This window comes from Capra hircus, chromosome 28, assembly GCF_001704415.2.
Source record: "Capra hircus breed San Clemente chromosome 28, ASM170441v1, whole genome shotgun sequence".
NCBI lineage: Eukaryota > Metazoa > Chordata > Mammalia > Artiodactyla > Bovidae > Capra > Capra hircus.
In genome coordinates this window covers 18,036,094-18,050,503 of record NC_030835.1, presented here as the reverse complement: position 1 = coordinate 18,050,503, position 14,410 = coordinate 18,036,094, and the positions used below count along the sequence as shown (strand labels likewise).

The 14,410-nt window shown below is 53.1% G+C and overlaps 1 protein-coding gene across 1 annotated transcript in view; it reads left to right on the top strand.

Annotated features, from left to right (window-relative positions):
• Positions 1 to 14,410, top strand: part of CDH23 (cadherin related 23) — a 431,691-nt gene that overhangs the window by 39,615 nt on the left and 377,666 nt on the right. The window contains exons 2-3 of the mRNA XM_018042178.1: positions 1,982 to 2,053; positions 9,343 to 9,420. Of these exons, the coding sequence (XP_017897667.1) occupies positions 1,987 to 2,053; positions 9,343 to 9,420 (145 nt within the window). The 5' untranslated portion in view covers positions 1,982 to 1,986. The remainder of the gene's footprint in view (positions 1 to 1,981; positions 2,054 to 9,342; positions 9,421 to 14,410) is intronic.

The window sequence follows — 14,410 nt, the reverse complement described above, 5'->3', positions numbered from 1 at the left end:
TTATGTGTGAGTTATCAGGACATGAGAAAAGCGAGTTTCTTTTGTGTAGAGGGTATCTCCGTCATCCTAAAGAGAAACAGCAGCCGCATCACTGGCGTGCGTCTGTAGTGCGAACGGATCTGCTTGGGTCGGGAGAAGGGCCTTGCAGGATGCATACAAGGCCCCAGCTGCCTGCTGTGGCCATCAGATGGGTCATGTTTGGCTCATAAAATGGAATTATTTGCCAACATGTAAAAATTGAATTCATAATAAAAGCCAAATTTCCAGCTTTTTGTTGAGAAACCTCGGAAGTTTGGGCACACTAGACCCACATTCCCTCTTGGCTGAAACACATCAGCAGCAGTTGCTTTTGTACAGAGCACGTGGCCTCTGAACAGCCGTCTTCCCACCACTGGGTCTCCTCACTTCTGTGCCCTGCCAGGCCCCTGGGATAGGCTCTTGACCCTTGAAAACACCAAGGGGTGGCAATATAGGGCTATGATGAGGCATTTGTCTTTTATGATGTGAAAACATCTTAGAATCTTTTCTTTCCCACATTTCTGTTTCATACCTGATAATTAGAACATCTTAAGTACAGTATTCCAGGGAAGCATGGGGTACCATGGGCCACTGTGTGTGGTGTGGGGCAGGCTCCATCCTGCACTCAGCACGGGGCTGGGAGGGGGAGCTGGCTTCATGTCCGGAACCAAGGGACTGTACTCTGGGCCCTTCCTGAAGCCCCCAGCCCAGATCTTGCAGAGATGTAGAAGTCTCTCCACAAAACCCTTTTCTTCAGCTCCCCTGGCCTCCCCAGGGCTTTCCTGATCATGTGTTGATGAGGGAGGTGGCATGGAACCTTGGGTCCAGATGCTGACCTCACCACTCACTAGTTGGGGGTCTCCGAGCAAATTGTTAACAGCTCTCAGCCTGCAGGCCCTTACGAACTGGGAAGGGCAATGCCTCCCAGGCGAGGGGCATAGAAAGTGCTGCCTGAAGATGGGTGTTTGGACCCTTGGCTAGGCCGTGGGGATGCGGAGGTGAGTGGGCTTGACTTGAGACACGGAGGTGAGGCAGCACTAACAGACTGTTCAGTGGGAGGCAGGGATTCCCAGCTGCGGAGGGCAGGCCTCTCTTGGTGTCGCTGCTGGGCTCCAGGGAGGCCTGCAGGCGAAAGAAGGAACCAGAACACCATGGCCCTGCTGTCGTGGGGCTGGGCTGGAAGGGTGGGGTGAAGCGCCGCATCCGAAGGCTTAGAGATGGGAGACTGCCTTGCTGAGCCTCTGGCTGACGGGTCCCAAATCTCTCTAGAGCTTAGCTCGACAGAAAAATCCAGATCCAACTTCCCACAGACTTGGTGGGGGCCCTGGGCAAGTTACCTCCCTTCTCTGTGCCTCTTTGGACACTGTGGCCTGGTGTTTCCTTTCATATCCAAGGTTATGAGATGATATACAGATATAAAAACAGGAAAGGACGTGTTTCTTGGGCACTTTGGCTGGAGGAGGGGTGGTTGGAGCAGTGGGTCTGCCAACCGCACTGAGATACCTGCCTTCCGGCTCAGCACCTGGGTCCTAAGTCTGTCCCCCCTTACCAGGTTCCATCGCTCTTGAGGGATGCTATCCTAGAGTGGCGGGCAGCAGCCCTTTCCTTCACCCATGGAGCCTAGTGTATGTCACAAACCTGTCCCTGAGCCCCCGAGCTCTGCCCACAGGCCATGCAACCCGCCTCCACGAGGGCAAAGAGGAGACTGGTGCCCCTTCCCCCATCTCCGTCACTCTCAGGCCGCTGTGCTATACCCAGCATTGGGCGATGACCAAACCACAGGCTGCAGACCCTCTCTTCTTCCCCATGTCCTCTCCCCGCCCCCGACCCCGATTTGCCTCAGTTCCCTCTCCTGTCTCAGACCCAGTTCTCCTGGGAGCAGCAGGGGTGGGCAGTGGAAGAGCTGGAAGAGCAGGGCAGCTCCAATAGGCAGCTTCTCACCCTCTCCCTCTTTTGTCCTCAGGAGCCATGAGGTGCCACGTAGCCTCGAGCTGCCTCGTGGTCTGGCTTTCTGTGCTGATTTCTGGATGCTGGGGTAAGTCCAACCCTCTGCCTTCTCCCCCCACAGCGGGCATGGGTGGCTGGGCTAGACGTTATGTGGTTGGGGTTTGTGCTCTGGGACTCCAGAGACCAGCCTTGCTGTGTGTGAGACTGGGCACACACGTCCCTCTCTGGGCCTCAGTTGCTTCTGTAGGATTCACAGGGCTGAAAATACCAGTCATCCCCAGGGCCTGGGACGCAGGAGGGAAGGGGAGGAGCCTTGAGAAATACTTGTGCTCTAAGGGAGGCTTCTGTGATGATGAACTGTCCTTCTTCTGGGATGCGGGGACAGGCCCTGGTTCTCTTCAGTTCCATGGTTGTCTTCTGAGCACCTACTACGGATCTCCTGTTTGTCCAATTCTGGGGGTATGGAAGAAGTGACACTCTCGGGAGTCAAGTCTCATCGGGGAGAAAGACATGGGTGGAACTGCTATGAGCAGGGTGAATAAAGTGGTAATAAAGGCTGCACAGAGCTCCAGAGAAGCCCATCAGAAGAAAAGCTCCATTGAGCCTGTGGGCACAGGAGAGCCCGACAGAAGGGAGATGTTTCGTCTGAGCCCTGAAGACTGAGGAGTTGTTTAAGAGGGAGGGACAGAGGGCATCCTGGAGGAGGGAACAGCCTGAGTGAGGGTGTGGCCACCAGGAGTCTCTCCTCCCTGCAGGGAGGACCAGCCCTCCTTCTCCTGGCCCTGCAGCAGCCAGGTCAGTGCCAGCTCCAGTGCCCACGGAGGAGGCCGGGGAAGGCCTGAGCATTTGCCTTCTCCTGGACAGTGAGAGAAAAGCCCCTCTTGTCTGCAGGAAGGAAGGCTAGCAGGCACAGCTGGCTCGGTGTCCCCGGGGGCCCAGGCGCCCTCAGGGAAGAGCTATGGGAACAGCGTGCCAGGCGACACAGGCAAGCACATTCCTAAAGGGGGCCGGCTCCTTCTCCCACTCCAGGGAGCCAGGAGCCTCTGGAGGAGGCCAGAGCTTCATGCTTGGTGGGTTGCTGCTGGCGTCCTGCTGCCCGAGAGTCTCGTGAAAGTTGCCGGTCCTGGCTTCCAGGCTGGGCATGCTCTCTGCTGAAATGCCCCTGCAATGGGGAGCTCACTTCCACCCAGGCAGCCCAGGAAGACAGCACAGCCTCAGAGACTCCCGGGACAGATCTGGAAGGGGTCTCAGACCCTCTCTCCACTCCTGGCCCACTTCACAAAGGAGAGAACTGGTGCCTGCAGAAGCAGCTGGCCCAGGGTCGTACAGAGCAGGGCCCAGCTGGGTCTCCATCCAGACTCTGTCCTCCCCTGGGCCTTTGGTCAAAAACTCCAGGCCCCTGCCCCTCTCTGCCCCATTCACAGAGGCCTCAGTGAGGGGCCCAAGAGACCAGCTCCGACCCTCTGGCTTTGCTGGACGATGTCCTCAGCCTTCTCAGGGATTCCGTGACCTTGACATTCATGCCCTCCCCACCCCCATTGAAAAGAAATATACATGTAAAAGTAAAGCAGGTGCTAAGAGCTCAGCTGCCTTCCTGGAAGAGGTGGCAGTCTCCCCTTGAGCTCTCTAAATTGGAGGTGCTTCATGCATCCTAAGTGGGCACAAGGCAGCAGCGTGGAGTTGGACTGCTGAGTTCCAGCCCCACTTCTCCAGGGGGCTCTCCTGGGCAAGTTTCTTAGCTTCTCCATGTTTCAGCTTCCTTCTCTCTAAAATAGGAAGAACAATAGGACTCTGCTTCTTACATTGTTAGAGTGACCAGATGAACTATTATGTGTATCAAGCACTTAGAATAGTGCCTAGCACATATTAAGTGCTAAATAAGTGTTTAGTTCAGCTCAGTTGCTCAGTTGTGTCCAACTCTTTGTGACCCCATGGATTGCAGCGCGCCAGGCTTCTCTGTCCATCACCAACTCCCAGAGCTTACTCAAGCTCATGTCCATCGAGTCGGTGATGCCATCCAACCATCTCATCCTTAAGTGTTAGCTCTTTTATTATCATCTGCATCTCTCTCTAAGAGAAGGAAAATGGGGTGCGGAAAACAGAGGAGTTAAGGCCTTCCCTCGGCCACCCAGCCATTCTGTAGCCTGCCTATGAGCTAGCCTGCTTTGCACGTGTGTGTAATGTATGTATTTATGTGTCTGTGTGGCTGGCACAGTCCCCTTTCCTGGGCCCTGTGGAGGACAGCCAGTGTGGTTCCTCAGGCACGATGGGGCCATGTAGCCCCAGCTGATCTCTCCTCCCGTTCCTGGCAGCCAGTGATAGATGAGACCTAGGGACAGACGCCCCCTCGATGTCATGTCTCTTTGTCAGCCTGTCCTCTCTGCCGAAGATTTCTGCACCCCCTCCCAGCATCCCCCCTGCATCTGTGTGCTCCCTGGCATTCCTCGCTGTGGGCCTGTGGGCTTATTGGGGAGGCAGGAGGTGATGGCCTGCGGAGACCTGCCCTGCCCCTTGTCTAGCCTGGCCAGTGAGCCTCCTGCGGGTCACGCAGGCGCTGGGTGTGAGGGGTGTGACGGCGGAGCCCCCAGGCTTCGCCACGTCAGGCCCCTCACTGCTGCCCTCCCGTGGGCCACCCTGCAGTCACCGTAGCAGTGATGGGGTGCACGGGATTCCTCTGACAGGGAGTTGTAGGGCGGGAGGGCAGTGAGGGCTTGCTGTCCTTATCTTGAGGCTGGGCCGCGGTGGCCGGAGAGGCAGAGTGATTTGCCCAGGTCGCGCAGCAGCACGTGGCCGGGCTTCCCAGGCCTCGCTCCTGGTTGCTGCCCCGTGCTCCTTGTCCTGTGAGCCGGGGGGCGGGACATAGGCTCTACCCCGCGCGGACCTCAGTGAGAGCCTTGGTGCCTTCAGAGGCCCGGGGAGGCAGACTTGGGCTGAAGTCGGGCCTTCCTGGTTCCAGTCCAGGCTCTGCTGCTTGCGGTGCTCGCCGAGCTGTAAGAATTCCCTGTCCCATCCCACAGCTCTCAGTGAGGTCGTGCTTCCTGGCCTGGTGGATGCCTCGTCCTTCCCACACTGAGTGTCTTGACCGCTCCACTCTTCCACCTTCCCAGCTTTGCTTCCTTCTCAAATCTTTCCCTTCCTCGCCTTTGTGGGGAAGGCCTGTCGTCCAGGACCTGCAGCCCAAATTCGCCTTCTCCCTTCTCCTCTCAGGCCTGTGATCTTTGTGTGTTTGAAACATTTAAAGCTGGTGGACTCACATCTACTTTGTAGGGAAGGATCAGTGCGAGTGGGCCGGGGATGTCCAGAGAAGGCGTCCAGGGCTCAGTGAACAGTAGATGCCAGAGCAGGGAATGAGCTGTGTGGGGCGGAGACAGAGGGGTGCATCGTGGTTGCAGGCAACTGGACTCCTCTTCCTCGCAGAAGTCACCGTGGTCCCTCCCCTTGCTGCACTCACTCACATTCCCACTTGGCCAGAGGCCTCGAGGCTCCTGAGGCGGGAGGACACAGCCTCCATGCTTTAAAAGTGTCTTTAGGCAAACAAGTGACCTGTGAGCCCTCCCCTTTCCCACTCCTCCCAGGACCCTCTTAGTCCCCACTGGCAGCCCGAGGCCACTGGGCTTCCTGGGGTAGCAGCCTGTTCCCAGAACTCAGTCCTGCTCAGTGTGTAGCAGGCGACACACGTCCCCTGGGCTCTGCCCAGCTGCCCGTGCAGGACTCTCAGTGGCTGATTATTGGCAGGTTGTGTGAAACAAAATTTGAAAAAGAACGATCCTGCTGCAGGTGATGTTTTTCCTGGCTGATTTCCCTCTCCCACCGGCCTGAGCCCACCCTAGATTCTCTGGGCACCCCTGAGCCTTCTCCCCTGGCTCAGCCGCTTTCCATCAGGGAGCCCAAGGCCCCCAGCAGGGATCCATCCCCCTCTGGCTTCATGGGAAGTACTGTCATCAGTTTTTGTTGCTGTTCGGTCGCTGAGTCGTGTCTGACTCTTTGCGACCCCATGGACTATAGCATGCCAGGCTCTTGTGTCCTCTACTGTCTCCCAGAGTTTGCTCAAATTCATGTCCATTGAGTCAGTGATGATATCTAACCATCTTGGTGTTAATCACAGCTACCGCTTATCGAGTGCTCGCTGTGTTTGAGAGCATGGTGCTAAGAGCTTTATGTATGTAATCTCGTTTAATCCCCAGCACAGCAAAGAAGTTAAGTCTTCTTGTTATCGCTGTGTTACACCTGAGTAAACAGGTTCGGGAAGGTCACATGACTAGGAAGAGGTGCAGGGAAGTTCCAAACAAAAGTGAAGCCCTTGACCACTGGCCTGTTTCTGAGGCTGTTGTGTATGTGAGGAGCCCCAGGTTCCTCAGATGAGAGGGTGTAAGGGTGTGGATAAAATGCAGTGGTCAGGGAGGGCTTCCTGGAAGAAGAGACATCTAAGACAAACACTTGAAGAATGACTAGGAATTTGGCAAGAGAAGGCAGAAGGGCCAGTGGTCCAGGCCAGGAGGAGAGAAAGAGGCTCCAGTGCTTGCAGAACCAGAAATGACAGCTTGGTGCCTGAGTGAAGGCAGGTGGGGATGGGAATGCCGCTAGTCCTGCCTGTTCCCCACTAGGAGGTCTCAGGCAATGAGGGAAGTGCTGGCCTCTGTTTTCCTGGGCCTGGCCTAAACTCTGAGGGAGCCAGGTCTGCGGAAATGAGGGAGGAGAGGGCTGCAGCCCATCCACATTCAGGGCCCCTGGAAGACCCAGCACAAGCTGCTAACGTGTGCACTGTACAATGCTGGCCCCATGTGAGACGGGCCAGCCCCCCAGCCCCAGCTGGCAGGGTCAGAGGGGGAAGTGCCCTCACCTGCCTACTGGGGTGTTTTCCAATACCAACAACCAGTTCTCTAACTCTCCAGACACCGACTGTGTGTCCAACAATTCAGTTCAATCCGGATGCTAACTACCTGGAGTTAGCGTCAGAGTCCACTGATTTAGGGGTTCAGCTGTACTTTAGATGCTAGTGGTGAGTCCCAGGCCACCTGTACTTCTGACCAACAAGCTATAAATCAGGGCTTCCTACTAGCCCTTCTCAGGTTCAGTTAGCTAGAATGACTCACAGAACTCAGGAAAATAGGTCACTTATTACATCTACTGGTTGAGTATAAAGCATAAAGCGTACAACTCAGGAACAGCCAGACAGAAGAGATGCATGGGATGAGCTCTGTGGGGGGCGGGGGGGCCTGGGGTCAGGTGGAGCTTCCGTGTTTCTCTAGGTGCACCATCCTTCCAGCACATGGATGTGTTCACCAACCTGGAAGCTCATCAAATCTTAGAAATCTCCAGCCTCCCTTCTTTCCCTCCCTAAGGTTGGGGATGGACTGAAAGTTCCCATCAAATCACTTGGTCTTTAGTGATTGGCCCCTTCCTGAGGTTTTCTGTAGAGGCTCCACTCTAAATCACCTCACTGGGAAAAGGGAACCCTCCTATCCCAGTGGTGGGAATGTAAATTGGTGCAGCCTCTATGGAGAACAGTATGGAGGTTCCTTAAAAAACTAAAAATAGTTACCATACGATCCAGCATTCCCACTCCTGGGTGTATATCTGGAGAAAACTCTAATTCAAAAAGATACATGCATCCCAGTGTTTATAGCAGCATTATTTACAATAGCCAAGACATGGAAGCAACCTAAATGTCCGTCAACAGAGGACTGGATGAAGAAGGTGTGGTGCGTATATACAGTGGAATACTACTCAGCCGTGAAATGGATACAGCCAGAGTTTATCATACCAAGTGAAGTACGTCAGGCAGACAGAGACAGATTCCCAGTGATACTGCTTATAATGGAATCTGAAATATGACAGAGCTGAACTTATTTACAAAACAGAAACAGACCCACAGACATAGAAAGCAAGCTTATGCTTACTAGAGGGGAAAGGTAGGGGGAGGATAAATTAGGAATTTGGAATTAGCAGACCCAAACCACTCTATATAAAACAAGTAGATAAGAAGGTTCTACCATACATCACAGGGAACTATATTCAGTATCTTATAATAAACTATACAGTGGAAAAGAACATGAAAAGAACTGAATCACTTTTCTTTCACCAGAAATTAACACAACATTGTAAATTAACATGCTTTAAAATTTTTTTAATTAAAAAAAATCACCTCATTTGCTTAAACTTCCAGTTCAGTTGCTCAGCTGTATCCAACTTCTGCAACCCCATGGACTGCAGCACGCCAGGCTTCCCTGTCCGTCACCAGCTCCCAGAGCTTGTATAAACTCATGTCCATTGAATTGGCAATGCCATTCAACCTTCTCATCCTCTGTCGTCCATTTCTCCTCCTATCTTGAATCTTTCCCAGCATCAGAGTCTTTTCTAATGAGTCATTTCTTCATATCAGGTGGCCAAAGTATTGCATAAACTTAGATGTGGTCAAAGGAACTCCTTATGAGTAAGAAAAGACACTCCTGTTGCTCTGAAAAATTCCAAGGAGTTTTGAAGCTCTGTGCCAAGCCAAATTCTGGGCACCAGAGTTGCGGTGGTTAACAGAGTAGACAGCTCTTTTCCTTACCAACCTCCCATTCTGTGTATAGCTGGGCTGCCCAGTAGAAATACAATGTGAGCCACAAGTGTGATCTTAAATTTTCTAGGAATTGCATTAGAAAAGAAACAGGTGCAACTCATATTAATAATGTATTTTACATAATCCAGTATAACTACAGTATTATCATTTCCACACATAATCAATATAATAGACGAATGAGATATTTTATACTCACTTTTCCATACAGGGCTTCCCTGATAGCTCAGTTGGTGAAGAATCCGCCTGCAATGAAGGAGACCCCAGTTCAATTCCTGGGTCAGGGCGATCTGCTAGAGAAGGGATAGGCTACCCACTCCAGTATTCTTGGGCTTCCCTTCTGGCTCAGCTGATAAAGAATCTGCCTGCAATGTGGGAGACTGGGGTTTGATCCCTGGGTTGGGAAGACCCCCTGGAGAAGGGAAAGGCTACCCACTCCAGTATTCTGGCCTGGAGAATTCCATGGACTGTATAGTCCATGGGGTTGCAAAGAGTCGGACACCACTGAGAGACTTTCACTTTCCATAGAAGGTCTTCAAAAACCTGTGTGTATTTTACATTTCACCACATCCTGATGTGGACCAGGGCTCAATAGCTACACGTGGCTGGTGGCCTGGCTGACCAAATGACCTCACAGCCTTCTGCCTGCCTCGTAGTTACTCCTGGTTTGCCTTGGGGCAGAGCAGTGAGCTGCCAGGGGCCATGGCACTGGATGCAGGTTCAGTGGCCACGATAGCCCCTACTCTGTGCCCCTTGCAGGACGTATAGAATTGGCATGAGGTACTTGACTGATGCTCTTCTTCTCTAACTTCCAGGCCAGGTGAACCGACTGCCCTTCTTCACCAACCACTTCTTTGACACATACCTGCTGATCAGTGAGGATACGCCTGTGGGTGAGTTGGCACAAGGGCTGGTGGGCATGCTGGGTGGTGTGGGGTGGCCTCCTTTCCCACAAGTGAAAGAGATCTTAGACATGGAGATGATCATCCCCCTGCAATTGGAACCTCTGCCATGGTGACCCAGATGGGTGTTCATGTGGCCTCTTCTTGGTTGCCTCCAGGGACGGGGCACTCCCTACTTCTTGTGTTGGCCCATTCCAAAAAGACAGGAGGTTTTAGTATCAAGGATTTTATCACATTGAGCCCAAGTTGCTTGACTTTCACTTCTGTGTTAATTCTGTCCTACAAAATGGCTTGTTCCTCTTCCTTGTGAAAATTTGAAGATGGAAGCTCTTATAATTTGATTTGCAGCCTTTTGTACTTTTCTGTGACTACTGAGTTTTCTCTGCACTGGGTATGCCTGTTTTTTTGTCATTAAAAAAAAAAAAAAAACTGTTTAGGAAGTGCTCATGAGCATCTTGGTCCGTGCTCCTCACCACCTCCCACCTGCCCCAACTTCACTTACCTCATCACCCAGGTCTGTCCTCGTGAGCCCTTCCCAAGGGCCAGGCTCCTTTACCTGCAGCTGGAGGTCGGCAGACGTAGCCCCATGGCCTTAGCTCAGCTCTAGAGATCCCAAGGCTTCTCAATAAATGGGGTTGAATTGATCAAACCCATCTTGAAGCTGTGCTGGTGGGATAGCACTAGTTCTGTGTGTATGTGTGTGTGAGTCACTCAGTCATGTCTGACTCTTTGTGACCCCACAGACTGTAGCCAGCCAGGTTCCTCTGTCCATGGAATTCTTCAGGCAAGAATACTGGAGTGGGTAGCCACTCCCTTCTCCAGGGGATCTTCCCCATCCAGGGATTGAACCCGGGTCTCCTGTACCGCAGGCAGATTCTTTACCATCTGAGCCACAAGGAAGCCTGTGAGCACAGAGGAAACCACTCCATGTCACATTCACCAACACTTCCTCTTGCGTCCTTTCATTCTTGTCTGTTTTAGAGAAAGTGCTTGTAATCTGGGGCTTCTTACCCTCAGATCTGCCTCCTTTGTGGGTATCAGAGTGGAGCTGTGTACCAGGAGCAGTATACATAAAGGGCCAGCAAGGTGCATCTTTCGGGAGCATCACTTGTACTCGAAAGTGAAGCAGGATGGCTTGGAGAGGGGAGGGCTCTGAAGATATTTACCTAATAGGTCATTTAAAGCACTCTTTCATATATGTAAAACCAAACCTAAATGCAAAATTCTTCAAAGAAAATCTCTGCTTGAAGAGTAGAGCCTTAGTGGGCCCCAGACTCACCCCTGCTCTTTGCAGGGGCACACAAGCAGCCCCCTGCAGAGGTCTTCCCTTCCAGTCTTCCTTTTTTAGGTGGATGGGTGCTGGACACAGCGGGTGTGTTTCTGATTATTGTGGGGCTTGTCCCGATGGCCCGGTGATGCTCTGTTTCTAGGGCTGTGGGGGCTGCTGTGTAGAAAGTAAGCCTCTCTTTTGATGGTTAGCAGGCCCACACATCAGTGTTGTGAGGCTGGATTTGGGGTTTGGTGATCAGGGATGTGGTGTTTGAAGTGTTATCCCAGAATGAGGCAGATTGCTTCTCTGGAATGGTCTCCCAGAGGCTTAGGGCACCTTCTGAGGGGTGGAGAGGATGGCTGGCAGTCTATTGGGGACCGTGCGGAGCTGTTCCCCCCACTGAGCTGGGTCGGGGGGTTGTCTGTGGGCTCCTGGATTCTCCATGGCTCCGCCCCAGACCCAGACCTGGCATGGAGCCAGCAGCGCAGAGGCCCAGTACACATGGGTCCCTAAATGGTGAATGTTAGCAGCGTTTACCACCATTAGGGGTTCTACTTTTTTCAGTTCATTCATCAGTTTATCAGATACAGACGGGGTGCCCCCCTGTGCCAGGCCTGTGAATTTCTAGAGGAATTTGACAGAGGGGTAAAGAAACCAGAGTCTTGGGTAGTAGCAGCTGCGCTGGTCATCTGGTTAAGCCCCAGTGGGGACTGAAGGGGGAGGGTCATCCCCCCTGGGGGCAGGGAGAAGCAGCAGAAGTTTGGGGGAGGTAATGGCACTTGAGCGAAGTCCTGGAAGGGTCCTTTCCATTTCTTCACATGCTGTTTCCTGTGGCTGGTTTTTGTAAGTGTCTGTTTGAACCTTATCCTCCTGGAGAGTCCTCAGGGTGGAAGAAATATATCTGGGACAGGTGAGGTCCCTGAGGCAGAGCTGTGGCCAGCCACTCACTAGTTGGGGCTGCTGACATAGAGGCGAAGGCCCCTCAGGTGAGTAGTGCTACCGCTTGTGGCCTGCACTGCCCCACTCAGCCCCGAGTTGGGGGTCCTCTGAGGCCTGTGCTGCAGGGAGGTGGGCAGGGTGCCCCCAGTGAACACACCAGCAGGCCCTGCTCCAGTTACCTTTAGCCCCAGCTCTTGATTGTCTTCTGGAGATGCTGACATCAGTTGGCCTCCAGGAATAACTCCTAGAACGCAGCCCATTGTGGCAGTCACAGCAGGGGTGTCCATCTGATGCAGTGGGGATCATCCCCAGCTCTGGGAGGCTGCAGGAGTGAGAGAGGACTCAGTGAGCTGGAAGACAGCTCTGCTCATCTCTCTGGACAGGGGCCAGTGCTGAGCTGGCCTGCACTGTCCTGGCCTCCTTGCTTCTTTTTACATGAGGGTGGCATAGCCCAGTTCTACCCTGAAAGTCAGGCACCCAGTTTCTATTCCTTGCAGTGTGGCATTGGGCACAGTGCCATCCCTTTCTCAGCCTCTGTCTCCCCATCTCACCAATGAGAAGGCACTGGGAAGGTGGGCCGCAGTGAGTTTTGGCCTGGGCAATCCTGCTGCTGCTGCTGCTGCTAAGCCGCTTCAGTCATGTTCAACTCTGTGCACCCCCATAGACGGCAGCCCACCAGGCTCCCCTGTCCCTGGTAGCCCAGGGTATTGTATCTCTGGGCCCTCTGATAACAGCCCTGGAAACCTCCAATGAGTGCTGTCACCTACTTGCCCTGGGCCACTCAGAGTGGATGTGAAGTCATGTGAACATGCCAGGATGCAGGGCTCTGACCAGCAGAGGCCAGAGTGAGGGTAAGGGTTGAAACAGCTTGTCAGGGCACTGGCCCTTTGCCTGCTGAGTGGAGTGAGGTGGCCTAGAGACTTGACTCTGAGGCTTGGCTCTCACTACCCTTTGCTCTCTGGATCTTGGTGCTCCGAACTGTAAAATGGGATGCAATAGTTTCCCCTCTGGATCACTGGCATGTGTACATACCCTGTTGTTAACTCGAAAGCCTCCACGCCTGGAATGCTTTGTTCTTACAGAAAAGAGGACTTACGTGTGGCCCAGGGATGACTGCTTTACTGTCCCACCAGCCACCAGTTTGCAGGGGGAACAGACAAGCATGTAGGTGAGCTGGGTCCAGTGGGGTGGCTAGTGCCAGTGGCTAGAACCAGAGCCCAAATTAGCCAGCTCGCCAGAGGAGGCAGGCAGAGCTGTGGGCAGACCAAACTTCCAGCTGGGAAGGTACTCTGGGACAGAATATCTGGCTTCTGCCTGGACTCCCGGTGATGGGGAACTCAGGATCTTATCAGGCTGCTCATTTCTGTTCTTGGAGACAGTTCTGGGGATGAAAAAGTCTTTGTAATATTACTATGAAACCTGTCCCTGGAAATCCTACCCACTGAACCTAATTCTGACCACTGGAAATTTACAGAATAATAATGATAACTATGATATAAAAGGTATATGTATAATATATATTATTATAATGACAGTGTTTATTGAGTGTTCAAGGCAGTGTCCTGAGCTTTTTGTTTTTAAATTCCTTTAAAGAATGGAAGGAAGGTAGAGTTTGGCTACAGGCTGTCAGGATGTAGTTTCTGTAATCTCCTGGGCTAGAGATTAGGACTTTCATTCACCTCAAACCTTCTGAGCGTTTCTATCCTTTATGCTCTTGCCTCAATTTCCGACCACAGGCCAGCAGCCCTGTGCTCGGGAGCGGAATGGGAGGGCACAGCCCAGCCGTCTGAAATCCCCTGCACCGACTGCTTGTTCCGTCTCTGTCTCCTATCTTAGCTTCCAATTCCCTCTGTGCGATGTTCTTTTGTAGACCATCTCCCAGCAGAAAAAGACAGAAGCCAAATGAAGTCGTCAAGCAGCTCCGCCTTCCTCCGGCCTATTAACATCCAGGGTCCCCTTGTCCTTGCATGTCTTCCCCAGACGTGAACCTTAGTCACTGACAGCAGAGCCTGGCCTGGGCGGGGCAGAGCAAGGGCACAGCGAGCACTTAATGGTCAGGCTGCTTGGCATCGCCCACACCTTGGCTCTGGCTGCCAGCAGCAATGGCTGTGCGGCACCTCTAGAATGAGGGACAGAGTGCAAGGTTGCTTGCTGTCTCTGCCTGCTCTCCCCAATCCACTCCAACCACTCTCCACCAGTTTTGCTCATGTTGCGATCACCAACCATCTCCCCGTGGCTAAAGCCGACCTAATCCTCAGGCCTTGTGGCCTTTCAGCAGCGATGTTTATCTCTTCCAGGGCATTACCTCTAGCTGTGCCTTCTCAGTCTATTTCCCACACCGCCCTCCCCACCCCAGCCATGGAGTGACTCGTCCACTCCAGCCACATCAGTTTCCTTGCAGTTCCTTGAGCACGAAAGGTGAGTTCCCACCTCTTGCCCTTTGCAGTTGCTGCTCCTTTTGCCTGGAACGTGTTGGACCTCCGTTGGTCAGTCAAGTTGATTCAGATGCCGCTGCCTCTGTGTGGCCTCCCTGGATTTCTCCAGGCAGGGTTAGGGTGCCGCTTCCTTTGCTTTCTCCTTCTCTGCTAGTAGTCGCAGAGCTGCTGTTACTCAGCTCCTCCTCTGTCTTCCGTGTTGTCCTGTGAATCCTTCCAGGTGCCCAGGCATCTCCGTGTCCCCTGAGCCCACCCCTGTGCCTGGCTCATGCCCAGGGCTCCAGGTACCTTGGGCAGGAGTGAAGTCTGGAGTTTGTGAGTGGCGGGGTTGGGGGGA